The 14,226-nt window shown below is 45.8% G+C and overlaps 1 protein-coding gene across 6 annotated transcripts in view; it reads right to left on the bottom strand.

Annotated features, from left to right (window-relative positions):
- Positions 1–14,226, bottom strand: part of INVS (inversin) — a 123,001-nt gene that overhangs the window by 14,875 nt on the left and 93,900 nt on the right. For all 6 annotated transcript variants that reach the window (XM_059657487.1, XM_059657483.1, XM_059657482.1 and 3 more), the window contains exons 13-14: positions 6,586–6,854; positions 1,863–2,580 (exon numbers count right to left, since the gene is read on the bottom strand). In XM_059657487.1, coding sequence (XP_059513470.1) covers positions 1,863–2,580; positions 6,586–6,854 — 987 coding nt within the window. The remainder of the gene's footprint in view (positions 1–1,862; positions 2,581–6,585; positions 6,855–14,226) is intronic.

The following is a 14,226-nucleotide window of genomic DNA, read 5'->3' as shown; positions in this document are numbered from 1 at the left end:
TGAAAGCTCATTTGCTGCTGTGGACACTTACTGACAGGACCTGTCAGCTTCCGACTCTTCAAAGGAGCCAGAGGCCAGTCTGAGGGAGGCACGTCAGCGGGGAGCAGCTGAGGGCACCGCGTGCTGTAAACCTCGCTGGCTTGTTTTGATCCCAGTTTCAGCTGAAATACCTAATAAAACGTGCCTCTCAGATGGCAGCAGGGCAGGTCCTGGCAGAGCTCCCAAGGAGGGGAGCAAGGCCCACTCCCACCTGTGGCTTCAGAGGCAGACCGAGCCCGAGCCGGCGCGGGCACCTGAAGCCCTGAGACGGGCTGGGAACCTGGCTGCGCTCAGTGTCCTCCTCCGTGGAAGGGGGATGGGAGAGGATCCACCTCAGCATTATTGTGAGGACTAAGTGAGCTAACATGCAGGTAAAGCTCAGCACAGGGTCTGGCACAAGTGCCCGCTAAATGCCAAGGGCTAGGACTAACAACAACAACATCCCCTGTGAGGACACGACCTTGGCGAGTGTGAGCACTGCCAGCAGCCTTCTCCCGCATGCTCTGAGATGCCCAGCACGAGGCCTGCCTCCGCCTTCTGTATTGTGACCACGCAAACTCTACCTTTCCCGGGAAAGTCAGGGAAAGGCCCTTGGCCTTGAGTCAGACACAGCCCCAAGTGCTGTGCCCGCCCTGGACAAGCTATTTCCTCTCTAAGACCATATGCTCATCTGGAAAATGGGGACGCTCAGCCCTAGTGTGGCTGGGAGACGACCCTGTAAACAGCCCAGAGTTTGGGTAGACATTAAGGCCGAATTATAGCAAAGGCTGTGCGAGCAAGGGCTCTGGGTTAGGCCGCTTTGGCACAATAGACCCTGAGGCTTCTCCCTGCCCGAACCTCACAATTGCTCTCCCTCAGTATGCTTCCCCCATCCCGTTCCCATTCCCGTCCCGTCCCGTCCCGTTCCAGCCCCTGCCCCCGCCCTCCCTCTGCCAACGGTAGGTGGGTAGGTGCGCTCGGGCCCTTTTATCTCCTGACAGGCACGTTGATATGTGGCACACCTGTGCTCACAGTGATTTGCTTGCTTTGTTCCTACATCAACCTTCCTCTCTCTGGAGAGGGAGGCCACATGACTCCCACCTGTGGGAGACGGTCCAGCCCTCCCCTGGGCACTGGCCAGCACTGTAAGACCTAGGCAGGGTTTGGGTCCCAGTGGGGCCTGCAATATGAAGGAGAGTCCAAAATATGTCAAAACCTGCAGCAAAGGACTCCCTGGAGGTATCTGACTCAGCATTTTAGGAAGTCTCCACCCGTACTCCCAGCACCCACCTGCATTCTGAGCTTGAGAGATGCTAACATAGGTTTTTATAATTTCAGCCACTGAATCGACTATATCCAGGCCCTAGTTTAGGTATTTGAGGTATAACTAATTCCTGAATAGTAAAGACATAAAAAGAAGAAAAATAAAATACCTGTGTGTGTGGCTTTAGAATTTATGAAGCACACATTATCTCACTCTACAATCATATAACAGGACAGGTGCAACCACTGTTAAATCCCATTTTTCAGATGAGGAAACTGAGGGTGAGGGAGGCCAAGTGATTTGCCCAAGGTCAGATCACCTGTTAGAGCTTCCCTGGGGGTTCTTCTTTACACCAGGTAATCCTGGGTGCTTTCCTACCTTTCTTGGCAAAAACACCTAAATAGCATATCCAGTGTGAAAGAACTAAAAGAACTAAATATCCAGACTAGGGTCTACACGTGTGAATTTCATGGGTTGGCTCAACAATTGGCCTTGTCCCGCCAGCACACAGAATTGAGGGGAAAACACCAGCAAGCATGGGTGTTGTAGGGGTGTGGGACAACCACAGGCGTCTCCTCACCTCCTCCAGGCGCGCTGGATGACTGCTGCCGCCTGGTTCTTTTTGCGAAACAGCTCTTTCCTGCTTCTTTCCCTCTGGATGATCTGCAGCCGCAGCTCGACAGGGAGAAGGTCGATATTCACACTCTGCCCAGAGAGGGGCCCGGGAGCTGGATCCGGCTCCTTCGGCGTCTGAGCGTCCTCCGACGGGGTGCATGGCCCTGCCTTCCTGACTCCTGGCCTCAACACCTCTGTCCTCCGGGGCAGATCTGAGTGGCTCTCTCCTTCGAGCTTGTCCTGTATCCCTTTGTGTCTTGGTGTCCGATGGTGGAGAGGACTCTGCCCTGCATGGACCACCTCCCCCTTGGCACTGCCAGGCCGGCTAGAACCAGCGGGGGAGCACCTTCCTCCTCGGAGCTCCTGAATGCGCCTTTTCTGGGAGGCACACTTGACCTTGGGGGCTGCGTCATGTCGCCTGCTGGGCTTCCGGTGGCCGTCCTGCAGGGGAAGGCTGGCTGCTGCTCCGCCGGGGTCCTCTCCCTTCTCCTCGGGCCCAGCTGCCCTGACACAGGAGGGCTGCCTCACGACGCCCTTCCCCTTGTCACAGTGCTGCTCGCCCACTGTCTCACCTCTGGACTTCTCCACAGAGGAGACTCCTGGACACCTGTTCCCATCGTTGCCTTCATCGGGGCTGAAGTGGACACAGGCAGATCGGCCTTTAGAAGGTTCTCTGGACATTTCTTGGGAAAACAAGGAAAAGGGTTAACAACATTTATGGTTCAAAGCTTGTATAGTGGGGCAAGTCTGCCCATTTATGTACATAAAATATTCAGACCCTTCCTATAGCATTGCCTTGATAGTGGTGATTATGATTAGTGAAAAGGTTAACTTCTATTTCTAGCAAGAGTAATTTGATAACCTGAAAGCCTTCCCACTACAAGTACCTAGAAATGCTGATTAAAATAGAGGAAACATTCTTTTAAAAGCACCATAGTGCCTTCAAGAAAATAAAGGTAATCTCTGGGAGCCAAAAACAGAGAGAAACCTGAAACTCAGAGTGGTAAGTGTGTGAGCTGACTTAGGCAGGCGGTAGGGGTGGAGTGGGCAGCGTTGGTCTTATTAAATACCTGGTTATGTTTTAACATTGAGATAAGCTCAGGCAGAAAGTTAACTAAAACCAGGACCCTGCTTGAAGCCGGGATTCTTGATGTGCATCCCGCTGGGAAATAACAGCCCAGACAAGAGGTCTGCTAGCCAGCACTGGGAGGTGCCAGGAAGCTTGTCTGGCCTGGGTTCTGGGTGGGGGAAAGTGTCTCATGAGAATTTGACACCAAAGTCCTGGGCCTCACATGGGTTTGGTATTCACTTATTTTCAACCAATAGAAAAAATTAATAGAAAAATTGGTCTCACAATGGTGATACCATAGAAACAAATGATTCACAGCAGCAAACACATTATTCCTTTGGTGTGGCATGCCCTCAGCTCAGGCTGCACAGGGGTCCTTCTGATAATTTCACAATCTAAAATTAAAGAACGCATGAGGAAACAAGCTGCCATGAGTGACAGTAGCAGATACAAAGCAAATTTAGATCAGTGAGAACTAAGGCTGAGAGAACAATGATTAAACAAAAGAAATTTAAACTATGAGAAAAGAATGGATATATTTGAAAAGAACTAAATAGAACACCTAAAATGGAAATTTTAGTCTTAACGTAAAAAGCAAGGAAGGGACTTCTGCTCCTATATTGCCAGGACTGAGGGATACCCACCACTGAGGACAGCAGAAAAGTTGAACAAAATATTACAAATCACCTATTTTTTAAAATAATTTTTTAAATTTCAATTATAGTTGATATACAATATTGTATTGGTTTCAGGTGTAAAACAGAGTGATTAGTTGTTTTAGATAACTTACAAAGTAATCACCCTGGTAAGTCTAGTACCCATCTGACACCACATATAGTTATTACAGTATTATTGACTATATTCCCTATGCTGCACTTTACATCTCTGTGACTTTTTATAATTGACAATTTGTACTTCTTATCCCTTTCCTTTTTTTGCCTAGCCTCTTAACCCCCCTCCCATCTGGCAACCATCAAAATGTTCTCTGTGTCTTTGAGTTTGTTTCTGTTTTGTTTTTCATTTATTAATGTTTTTAGATTTCAAATATAAATAAAATCATATGGTATTTGTCTTTCTCTGTCTGACTTATTTGATTTAGCATAATTCCCTCTAGGTCCATCCATGCTGTCTCAATGGCAAGGTTCCATCCTTTTTTATGGCCGAGTAATATTCCATTGTACATATGTACCACATCTTCTCTATCCATTTGTCTGTTGTTGGACACTTAGGTTGTTTCCATATCTTGGCTACTGTAAATAAAGCTGCAATGAACATAGGGGTGCATATGTCTTTCTGTATTAGTGTTTTGTGTTTCTTGAGATAAATGGCCAGAAGTGGAAATTGCTGGGCCATATGGTACTTCTATTTTTGATTTTTTTAGAAACTTCCATACTGTTTTCCACAGTGGCTGTACTAATTTACAGTCCCACCAACAGTGCACAAGGGTTTCCTTTATCCATATTCTCACCAACACTTACAAACCACCTGTTGGAAGGCATCAAAGAGCAGGCAGAAATAACTGCGACAAGCTCCAGAGAATCAGGACACCAGCAGAGACGAGTGAGGCATTTGGAGGTACATATCCCCACAGGAATCGGCCCCGAGGTTTGGAGGATCAGAACCAGCCGAGAAGCATCTTTGTGACCATGAAAGGGTCTGCCTTAGGAGATAGTGGAACTGGTGGTAAGCTGACCCTTGCTGGGACTGAAGCCCAGCTTTGTATCATCTCAGTTCATCTACAGTTACACATGGACTGCTCTGGTGTAGGATATTGTAAATTTAAATGCTAATCTAAAACGGTACAGCTTTTAGACACAGCTGTTACATGCAAAGGCCCCAAGCTAAGAAAGACCTTGAGGAAAGTCAATCTGGCTGTCTCATCACGGAGTTTAGTAAATGGTGACTGAATGAATAAATGAATGAACATACAACAGAGCTCACCACCTCTGTAAGGTGTGCATCACTGATGCACTGTGGGTTATGGAATGATAGGCTGGAAATGTTTGTGGTTCCATGTATACTTTCATGTCATTGTTCTTGGCTAGGTCAGTGGTGTGGCTTAATGATAGTAGTTACTGTTATGGGTCATGGTCTGAACAAGTACTCCACATTTTTATTTCTATTCATAACTGCCCTGCAGGGTGGAGAGTGAACCCCCATTTTACAGCTAAGAAAATGGAGGTTTAGAGAGACAGATTTTATTGTCCAAGCCCTGAACGAGGTGACCACAAGATTCCAGAGACCCTTTTTGGGGGTCCACAAGGTCAGAACTATTTTCATAATAACACCAAGACATTCTTTGTCTTTTTCACTTTGTTGTTATCTGCACTTAGATCTCTGCACCACAGAATGGCTCAATGTGCTTACATTGCTTTGTGAAAATAATATAATTTATGCTGAATACCTGCTTTCCTTCTGGGAGTCTGGGTTCTGGTGCATGCTAAGCAGAGGGTACCTACATGACTGGCCCTGATAAGAATCTTGGAGTCCTAGGTTAGGTTGCTTCCCTGGTGGAAAATGTTGCCTAACTGGTTGTCACAACTCATTGCTGGTGGAAGTAAGTGTATCCTGTGTGACTTCTCTGGGGAAGGGCTCTTGGAAGTTGCGCTGGTTTCCTCCAGACTTCGCTCTCTTTGCTGATTTTGCTTTGTATCCTTTTGTTATAATAAATCACAGCCATGTGCACAACTATATGCTGAATCTTGTGTGCCCTCCTAGAAAATTACTGAACCTAGGTGTGGTCCTGTGCACCCCAACAAACTCAACAAACTCCAAACAGGATAAGCTCCAAAACCCAAGGCCAAGACACATCCTACTAAACTCTTGAAAACTAAAGATAAAGGGAAAATCTCGAAAGCAGCCAGAGAGAAATGACCTGTTACTAGGAACATTCCCGAGGAACACCAATTCGAAACCACGGAAGGCAGAAGAAAGGGGCACATTGTCAAGCGCTCAAGGAAGTGCCAACCATGGTTTGTATCTGGTTGAATCATTCTTCAGGAGTGAAATAAAAACATTCTCAAAGGCAAACTCAAAAGATTTGTTGCCAGCAGACCCACCTTTAAATTGGCTAAAGAAAGTTATTCAAACAAAGGAAATGGTAAGAGAAGGAATTTGGAGCACCAGGAAGAAAAACAAAACAACAGAAAAAAAATATGGGTGCATAAAATAGACTATCCTTTTCCTCCTGAGTTTTATAAATTATATTTCATGATTGAAACAAAAACTACAAAACCATCTGATTCCAGGCAAAGACATTTAAAGGTGGGGAAGGTACAGGCACCTAAATGGAAGTGAGGTTCCCACATTTCATTCAATGGTAAGATGCTGATACCAAAGACTGTAATGTCACTAATGTATATTGTGATATTCAGAGCAACTGTTGCAGAAACTAGAGAGATCAATCAAGATGGAATCCTAAGGGAAGTCTGAGTAACCCACAGGAAGGGGGGAAAAAGAGAAAAAAGAATGAGAACTGGAGAAATAAATAGAAAATAAATAATAAAATGGCAGGCTTAAGTGCTGACATAAGTACATTAAATGTAAATGGTCTCTGTTCACCTATAAAAGGGCCCACAGTCCACAGGTCGGCATCGGATAACAAAGGCAATACACCTACCATTTGGCTTTCGGGGGTCTGTTCCCTGCAAGTCTGGGGAGAGGTGCTGCTCCCGGGGGGCTCTGCCCGGAGACCCTCTGCAGGTTCTCTGCTCAGGGCTCTGGGCCGCATGGCTGGTGCGAGGCTGTTTGCTGGGGCCACCGCTCTGCCTGTGGGGCTCAGCCTGGGTGCTGGGCAGGCACGGAGGGGCCTGGGGCCTGCAGGAATCTGGACTCAGCCTTCCCTTCTGCTGTTCTGACTCTCTTCTCTTGTTTTCTTCCTCTCGCTTCCTGAAGCAAAGCCAAGGAGGAAGAGGAAAAAATTAACGGTTACCCACACAAGGGTTCCTGAGTGAGATTTAAATTCTAAGAGGAGCTACCATATCACAGGAGGGACTTGGAGATGCACATTTTTAAGAGCAGTCTTTTCTCTGAGCTTTATGGCTCATAAGATGATGGAGCTGAAAAGAATCTTGTAGGTCAGCCTGTTCAGACACACATAACAGACAACCAGGGAATGATCCCTAGGTGTGTGTCCCAAGCCTTTTTCCTGTTCCAGAAAGTGCATCAGAACACAACTGAGAATGACAATCGTAAGATAACCTTTAATTTTCTCTATCAAAATGACCACTGGCAGACCTTAATGATCACACGAAAAAAATTTCAAAGCACCTCACACTGATCATAACACACTTGTGAATTGTAACCTTGCCATTGAGAGCTCTAGCTAATGACTCAAACCTACTCTTTTGCTGACGAGGCCCACAAGATGGGATGATTCTTAAAAAGTCTTTGGAGTCAAATTCACAAAATCACCTCTGGGACCAATGTCCAGAAGCTCATTGGTTTCTTTTACGAATGTTCACTCTTAAATATCTCTGCTCTTCTGTGAGAAAGGGGTCAAATATATGGTAATGGAAAGAAACTAAATTTTTGATCGTGAGCAATGCAGTAGACACTGAATTACAATGTACAACTGAAATTTATATAGTTATTAAGCAATATTCCCTCAATAAATTTAATAATCATAATCATAATAAAATAGCACCCAAAAAGAGTAGAGTCATGTACTAGTAGCTGGTGGCTAAGGTGGACCCTTTGGATAGCAATAGGATAGAAGGGCGAGCCAGGGGAGATGAGTCTGGAAATGAGCAGTAGTGGGAGGCAGGTGGTTTGAAGCAGCCCAGGTCCCAAAAGGGGCAAAGTGCTTGAAGATAAAGGGGCTGAGTTAAGAACAGGATTTGTTTGACAGGCACCATTAACTTGTAGGGATTTCCAAGGGAAAGAGAGGAGGAAGGAAAGTACATTCTCCGAGCCTGTCCTGTGCAGGGCACCGATGAGACAGTAATGAGGAGCGCAGAGTTCAGCCCTCCCTTGAGGACCCTTCTACTCAGAGGGAGCAGCTAGGAAAACCAAGACAATGCACAGGGGAAGAAATGTTATAATAGTGTGCTTGCACAGAGGAAGGTCCCAAATGTTGATTCTCAAAGATGTGTAGGAGTTTGCCAGGCAGACGGTGGGAATGAGTGAGGATTTCAGTCCGAGGGAGCAGTTGGGGCAAAGGCGATTGGGAAACTGGCCCGTGTTGCCTCTTCTGATCTTTGAACAGTGCTTGCTATTCTCAGGAGGCATCCAATGTATATTTGTCTGCTCGGATGATTCAATTCCTGCTCAGGAAGAGAATCTGGTAGCCATTTGAAGGATCAGTTAAAAGGAGAATGATTAGGGGAGAGAAGCCTGCCCGGGAAGTGTAAGACCTTTTCTGGTCCTGCCTCTGCCAATAACCACAATATGACCTTGAGTGAGTCACCGTCCTGTAGAAGACTCAGCTCCTCCAGGTCTACACTTATATGACAGCTTGGAATCCTGACTGGATTTAGGGGTCTGTTTGGAAACAAAGTATATTTATAAAATCCGGGATATGTTTTGTAATGAGATGGAAAGATTTCTCTTCTCGGAGTAGCTGGTGTGCAAGTCCCTCTCAGAAGGGGACCTGGTTTAGACAAACACTTGATTAAGGTTGGGATCAGGATTGAGGGCTGGTAAGGTGAGATCTTCGGGGCCACGTGGTGACTGGCTCTGAGGCTCCAGGGTTCTGTCATGACACAGAGAGTTTGTTTGTAGCTCCTGCCAGGGAGGGAGGAGATGAGAGAACAAGAGAGAGGGAAGGAGGAGGACGAGAGAGAAGATGAGAGGCTGGGTGCGCACAGAGCAAGGGCCAGGGCCTGTGGTGAGGTGACAGAAAAGGATTAGACCTGTGCTCCTCACACTGGAGTGAACAGAATCTCCTGATATCCTGCCGAAATCTCGATTCTGAGTTAGCAAGTCGGGCGGGGCGCAAACTCCTGCATTTCTAACAAGCAGCAGGTTCTGCAGGTGCTGCTGGTCCTAGAGCATAAGGCTAAGAGAACAGGAAAGTCTCGTATGGTCTGTCAACTAGACCATTATGGGATAGGAAATGTGATTCTCCTAATAGCACCAACTTTTTGTTTGTGTCTATCATGCTCACAGATGCTTGTTCATAATCAACCTGATAAACTGCCAAGCTAAAATACCAGAGACAGAAGCAAGAGCTGAGGCAGAGACCCCAAGTCCCCAAGAAGCCACAGAATTCAGATTTCCACAGACTGTGGAATTTGAAGCTGAGCTCACTCAGATCTCAAGGGACAGGGGAGTCCCAGATGATAGCTCTCTGGGTCTTTGGTACAAAGCCTTGTAACCTTCTGAAGGCCTTTCTTCCAGTGGTGAGACCTCTGATCTGGGGTCCAAGTTTGCTTATCTTCTAGTTTCACATCGAGTCCCTTCCCACAGAAGTGGCCAGATGGGCTGTGCTAACCCCTGTACAGCTCCCGTGTTTCTATGTGACTGGCTGTCTTACATGCTTTGCCAGCTGCTGACACTTGAGTGCGCTGCAGTGCCAGCGACAGGCGAGCGGACGCTGTCATCTGTGCCTGAGCTTCACGGGGATGCTCTAGCCTAGCAGGTGCCATTTCAGTGCGCAGGGACTGGGAGGGCTGCTGTGCAGAAGGTGGGAGCATGTGGTGGGGGAGGTGCTGCTACCTGATCTAACAGCCTTGCTCCTGACAGGCAGAGGGAGTGCTGTTCTTCCTGCTTGCGCAGAGGAAAGAACTGCTCTGGAGAATGTGGATCCTCTACAGACACAGGCCCCCGGTTGTCTGGCTGGGCATCTACATGGGTCTCACTGCCACGAAGAGGAGCTTTGAGATGATAAATTAAACTTCATTATACGAGCAATTGTTTCTCTTTCTCTTAGGAAACCAAACAGCTCTCCTTTTCCAATTGCAAGGAGTGACTGTGCACTCAGCCCCTGGGCAGACCTTGTCACTGCAGACCATCATGGCCTGCAGCACAGGCAGCCACCAGACAAGAGGGGTCCAGCTCCTCAGAGTGACCGGATGCCCAGAAAGCAAGGGAGTGCTGCTCTCTGAAGACTTCTCGAAGGGGGATGTTTGTGTTTTCATTTTGGTAGAACTACATAGCAGATTTGGGAGAAAGAATATAGTCGTCAGGATATATAACTGGACCCCCCAGTTTGTTAATAGAAGTATATTAATATTTTTTTAAAATTGATGCATTTAAATTTTAAAAAAATCTTCCAAGTGGCGAAGTTCTCCAGAGTTGTGGTTCTTGATGTAAAAGTGATAATAACTGCAGTGAAAGGCGGGTGGGACTTATGCATAAGCTACATCTATTTTATCTATACTTTTACCTTAAAATAAAAGCAACAACAACAACACACACACACATGAGACAGCTCCTGAGAATGGAACATGATCTCACAGGTATGTGTCTAATCTGGGGGGAAAAGGTCCAGAATCACTGCTTATAGTTAAGAGTGTGAAGGAACCTCAGGTTACTGAGGGTGACACTCTTATTTGGTAGACAAGGAAACTGAGGCAGAGAGATGAGTGACTTACCGAGGCCACATCATAAACCAGACACAGAGCTGAGACAGAACTCAGCTGCTCTACTTGTCCCTGTAAAATCCATCTCAGTGACAACATTGCTTTTTAAAATTTCACTCAATCTTCTTCCATCATCTAAAAATCAATTGGATCATTTAAAGAACCTGGTAATATAACACCAAAGTAACCATTAATAGCATTTCAAACTAGCTTCCAGCGTGGCTATTAGTCCTAAACTCTGAGGCTCAATAATTGCCCTGAAATTTAAGTGTTTTTTCCCTCCAAATAATTTATTATAGAATACCAAAGATCTTTAATTTTCACAGTGGGCTATGCTATAAACATGAACTATTTTTATAAAGTTCAGGAAACATATACCAGAAAAAGAACCAATGTTATTCTAGTTTATATGACAATTTAAAGACAAAGAAAAGAGTCCTGTCCATGACACTGCAAGTAACATGTTAGCAGGGAAGGTATTACAGGGCAGAATCGTAATGTATAAAACAGTCACATTTTTCTCTCCTTTTTTCTATTAAGGGAGAATGGCCAGACAGCAGCTTTTGATGGGATGCCAATTAGTCTCGTTTGTACTGTCTTTTCTAGAACCATTTTTGCAGCTCCCCAGAGGCTCACAGTATAACAAGGTGAGCACATCAACTGGGGATCAGAGCTTTGACAACATCTGCTTTGGTTCCTGAGCGTCAGAGGGGAGAGGGTCTCCAGGTGATGGATGGGCTGGAGGAACTGGAGCCGTTTCATGCAGGGAAGAAAAGATTTCAAGAACACATGCTGCTGCAAACCTCCAAAGGGCTACTGTGGCGCAGAGATGCACCCTAAACCTCCCACCCCCGCAAACCAGACCTAAGACCAGTGATGGGAATTGCTACAGATTAGTAGCCTAGATGACAACTGAAAAAAAAAAAAAAAAGGCCAATAAGAAACTAAGGAATCAAAGCTTGCTTGATGTGCAGAGAACCAGATCAGGGCAAGAACGACTTGAAAGTCTAACAGCTCTGGCATCTCAGCACTGGATGCAAACTCACAACACAGCATAGACCTGACTCTGGGCCTAGAGAGTCTGAGTCCCAGAGGTTGACATTTTTTCCTACCCCACTGTATGGCTCCCAGAGTGCCGTGTTTGCCAAGTTTTGACAAAAGAAATTAATTATAACAGACACTGCAGAAATAGGCAGGCTTTTTCTATTCAATGAGTATTCAAGTTTGCATGAATACAAGGCCGAAGAGAAGTTTGAGAGATGTGATTAAAATGGTTCCCACAGATAAGGGAGAGCTACTGAGTGTGTCTTGTTAGATCGATTTGAACCAGCTTTGCCCTAATGCCATTCTTGTTCAGAGCCCTGGTGTAGGCTTGGGGCCAACTAATTTTCTTAGCTTTCTCAAGGATGTAGGAGATATTGGTGTGCTCTGCTGTTTGCCGTGAGAGTAATAGGAAGATTTTTATTGAACTACATTGCAGAATTAATGATGGTGACTTGGCACCACTCCTGTAATCACTGGAGACAACACTGGCACAAGTGAATAGGCACTGGGTTAGGAGAAAAGCTGACTTGGGGGCCTGCTTCTGCCACCCCCAAGTTACATTTATGGGTGGAAGTCAGAAAAAAGAAGCCAGAGCTGTTCCCTGTGGCCTAGCAGGAAAGTGCTCATAAGGGAGACAGTCTCTAGCATAAGCATGAACCAAACAATGTAGGGACCTGGCTCAGGGTAGAAGTGAGATTCAAGTGCCACCTTTTGCTCCGACCAGCTGTGTGATTTTAGGCAAGTTAACCTCTGTTATTTTCCCATCTATGAAATAAGATTAAGGAGCAATGCCCGCCTACTTTATTGATTTATTGTACAGACTTAGTGAATTAATGTGTAAGAACTCTGCAAGCTTACAGCAGTATAAATATAAGTAATCATTATTACTTCTATGTAGAGGTAAAGCTATTACAATAAGCTTCCCTGCAACTGGATCTGATTGGAAGCGAAGAAACCTGGGCGTGGCCTGAGTGACATGCAGTCTAAGAGCTACAGGCTGGGCATAAAGGTATTTTTAGCAAATGCTCCCGACTGAAACCTCACTAATCCCTGTTCCATGAAGCCACTTGAATCACATCTCTGAAACCTCACGTAGGTCCTATACTCACGGCAATGGAAACCTGAATATTCAGGGAATGTAGTATCTGATAGACTAATGACTTCTTGTCAAAATGGGGCAAATACCAGTCTCTGTGGAGGCCACAGAGTGGGGTCTCATGCAGTGGTGAGCCTCCTGCTCTTACGTCCTTTTAAACATCGTAATCTGCTTATAATACACATGGAGGGAGTTGGAAAACCAAATGCATACATACATGCCTAGCATGGGTTGTGGGGATAAATGCTATGTACATGTGTTTGCTGCCTGAGGAAGGCACATCAGTGAAAGTAGGACTACAGAGAGTTCCTGGACTAGAACTGAGGGAGACCGGAGAGAGCATCTGGCCCAGCCCTCCACTGGACAGAGGGGAAGCTAAGGCCTAGAATAATGAATTATTTATGTAAGGTCTAGACCTGGGGTGGGGAACCGTTTTTCTGCCAAGGGCCATTTGGATATTTCTAACATTATCCGTGAGCCATACAAAATGATCAACTTAAAAATTAGCCTGCCATATTTGGTGAAACATTTAATTAACTCACCCCTAATGCCTTGGCAGGGCCAGACCAAATGATTTCTCAGGCCTCATATGACCTATAGGCCGGATGCTCCCCACCCCCGAGCTAGATCCAGGCTGGGTCAGTTATTGAACATTTATTATTAATGTTCAATCAAGTGTTCTAGGCCCTAGAGATGCATACATAACACAGTCCCTGCTCTCAAGAATTGACAATCTAGTGGGGAACCTGATCCAGGCACTCCTGCTGATAGTGAGTTTTGGATGTGATGAGTGCTAAAACAGAGGTATCCACACAGAGCTGTGGGGGATATGGGACTATTTACACTGGCTCCACAGAATGTCAAAAGAAGAGGAGGGAAGCGAGAGGTTATTTCAGCAGAGGAAAGAGCATGAGCAAAGACATGCAGCCTACCTCCAACAGAATGTTTGTCTCAGAAGAGACCTTCGAGACCAGCTCTTTATATAACTTTAAAACTCCTTATGTATCACCCTGCAGAGATGATAATTCAATTTCAGCTAGAACATTTCCAGTGAGGGGAAGCTGATTACCTCACAAGACAGAAAAGGTTTAGTGCTAACCTTTTCAGTTGGCACTGCACTGTGAGGAGGGGACCTGTCAGAGTCTATCTCTTCATTGTCGCTGAATAACAGCCCTAGTAATACTTGGTCTCTGACTTCCTCTCAAGGGAATAAGAAAATGCCATGTGTTTTAGAACCTTTGGCTTATAGAATGTTAGAGCTGGGAGGGACCTCAGATATCATTTAGTCCTATTTTTAAGAATCTCTGTGACTCATGGACCCTCTTTGAGAATGTGACAAAAATGTAGATACTCTCCCTCAAAATCCACATATGCGCATGACATAGGAAACGCTTCGTGGAGTTTCAGGGAATTCATGGAGCCCCAATGCCTGTCCTTTTTATTTTACTGATAGGAACCTGAGGCTCAGGGCAGTGGAATGGCACGAAGGAGCATCATGGAAGTGATTTCCCACGGGTCAGACCACAGCATGAACAGAAGAGTCAGACCTATAAGTCCATCCTGGAGACAGGCATTGACAAAGTGAAGATGTCTGGGG

The sequence above is a fragment of the Myotis daubentonii genome, chromosome 11 (assembly GCF_963259705.1).
Source record: "Myotis daubentonii chromosome 11, mMyoDau2.1, whole genome shotgun sequence".
NCBI classification, from domain to species: Eukaryota; Metazoa; Chordata; class Mammalia; order Chiroptera; family Vespertilionidae; genus Myotis; species Myotis daubentonii.
This window is presented reverse-complemented; position numbering and strand designations above follow the sequence as displayed.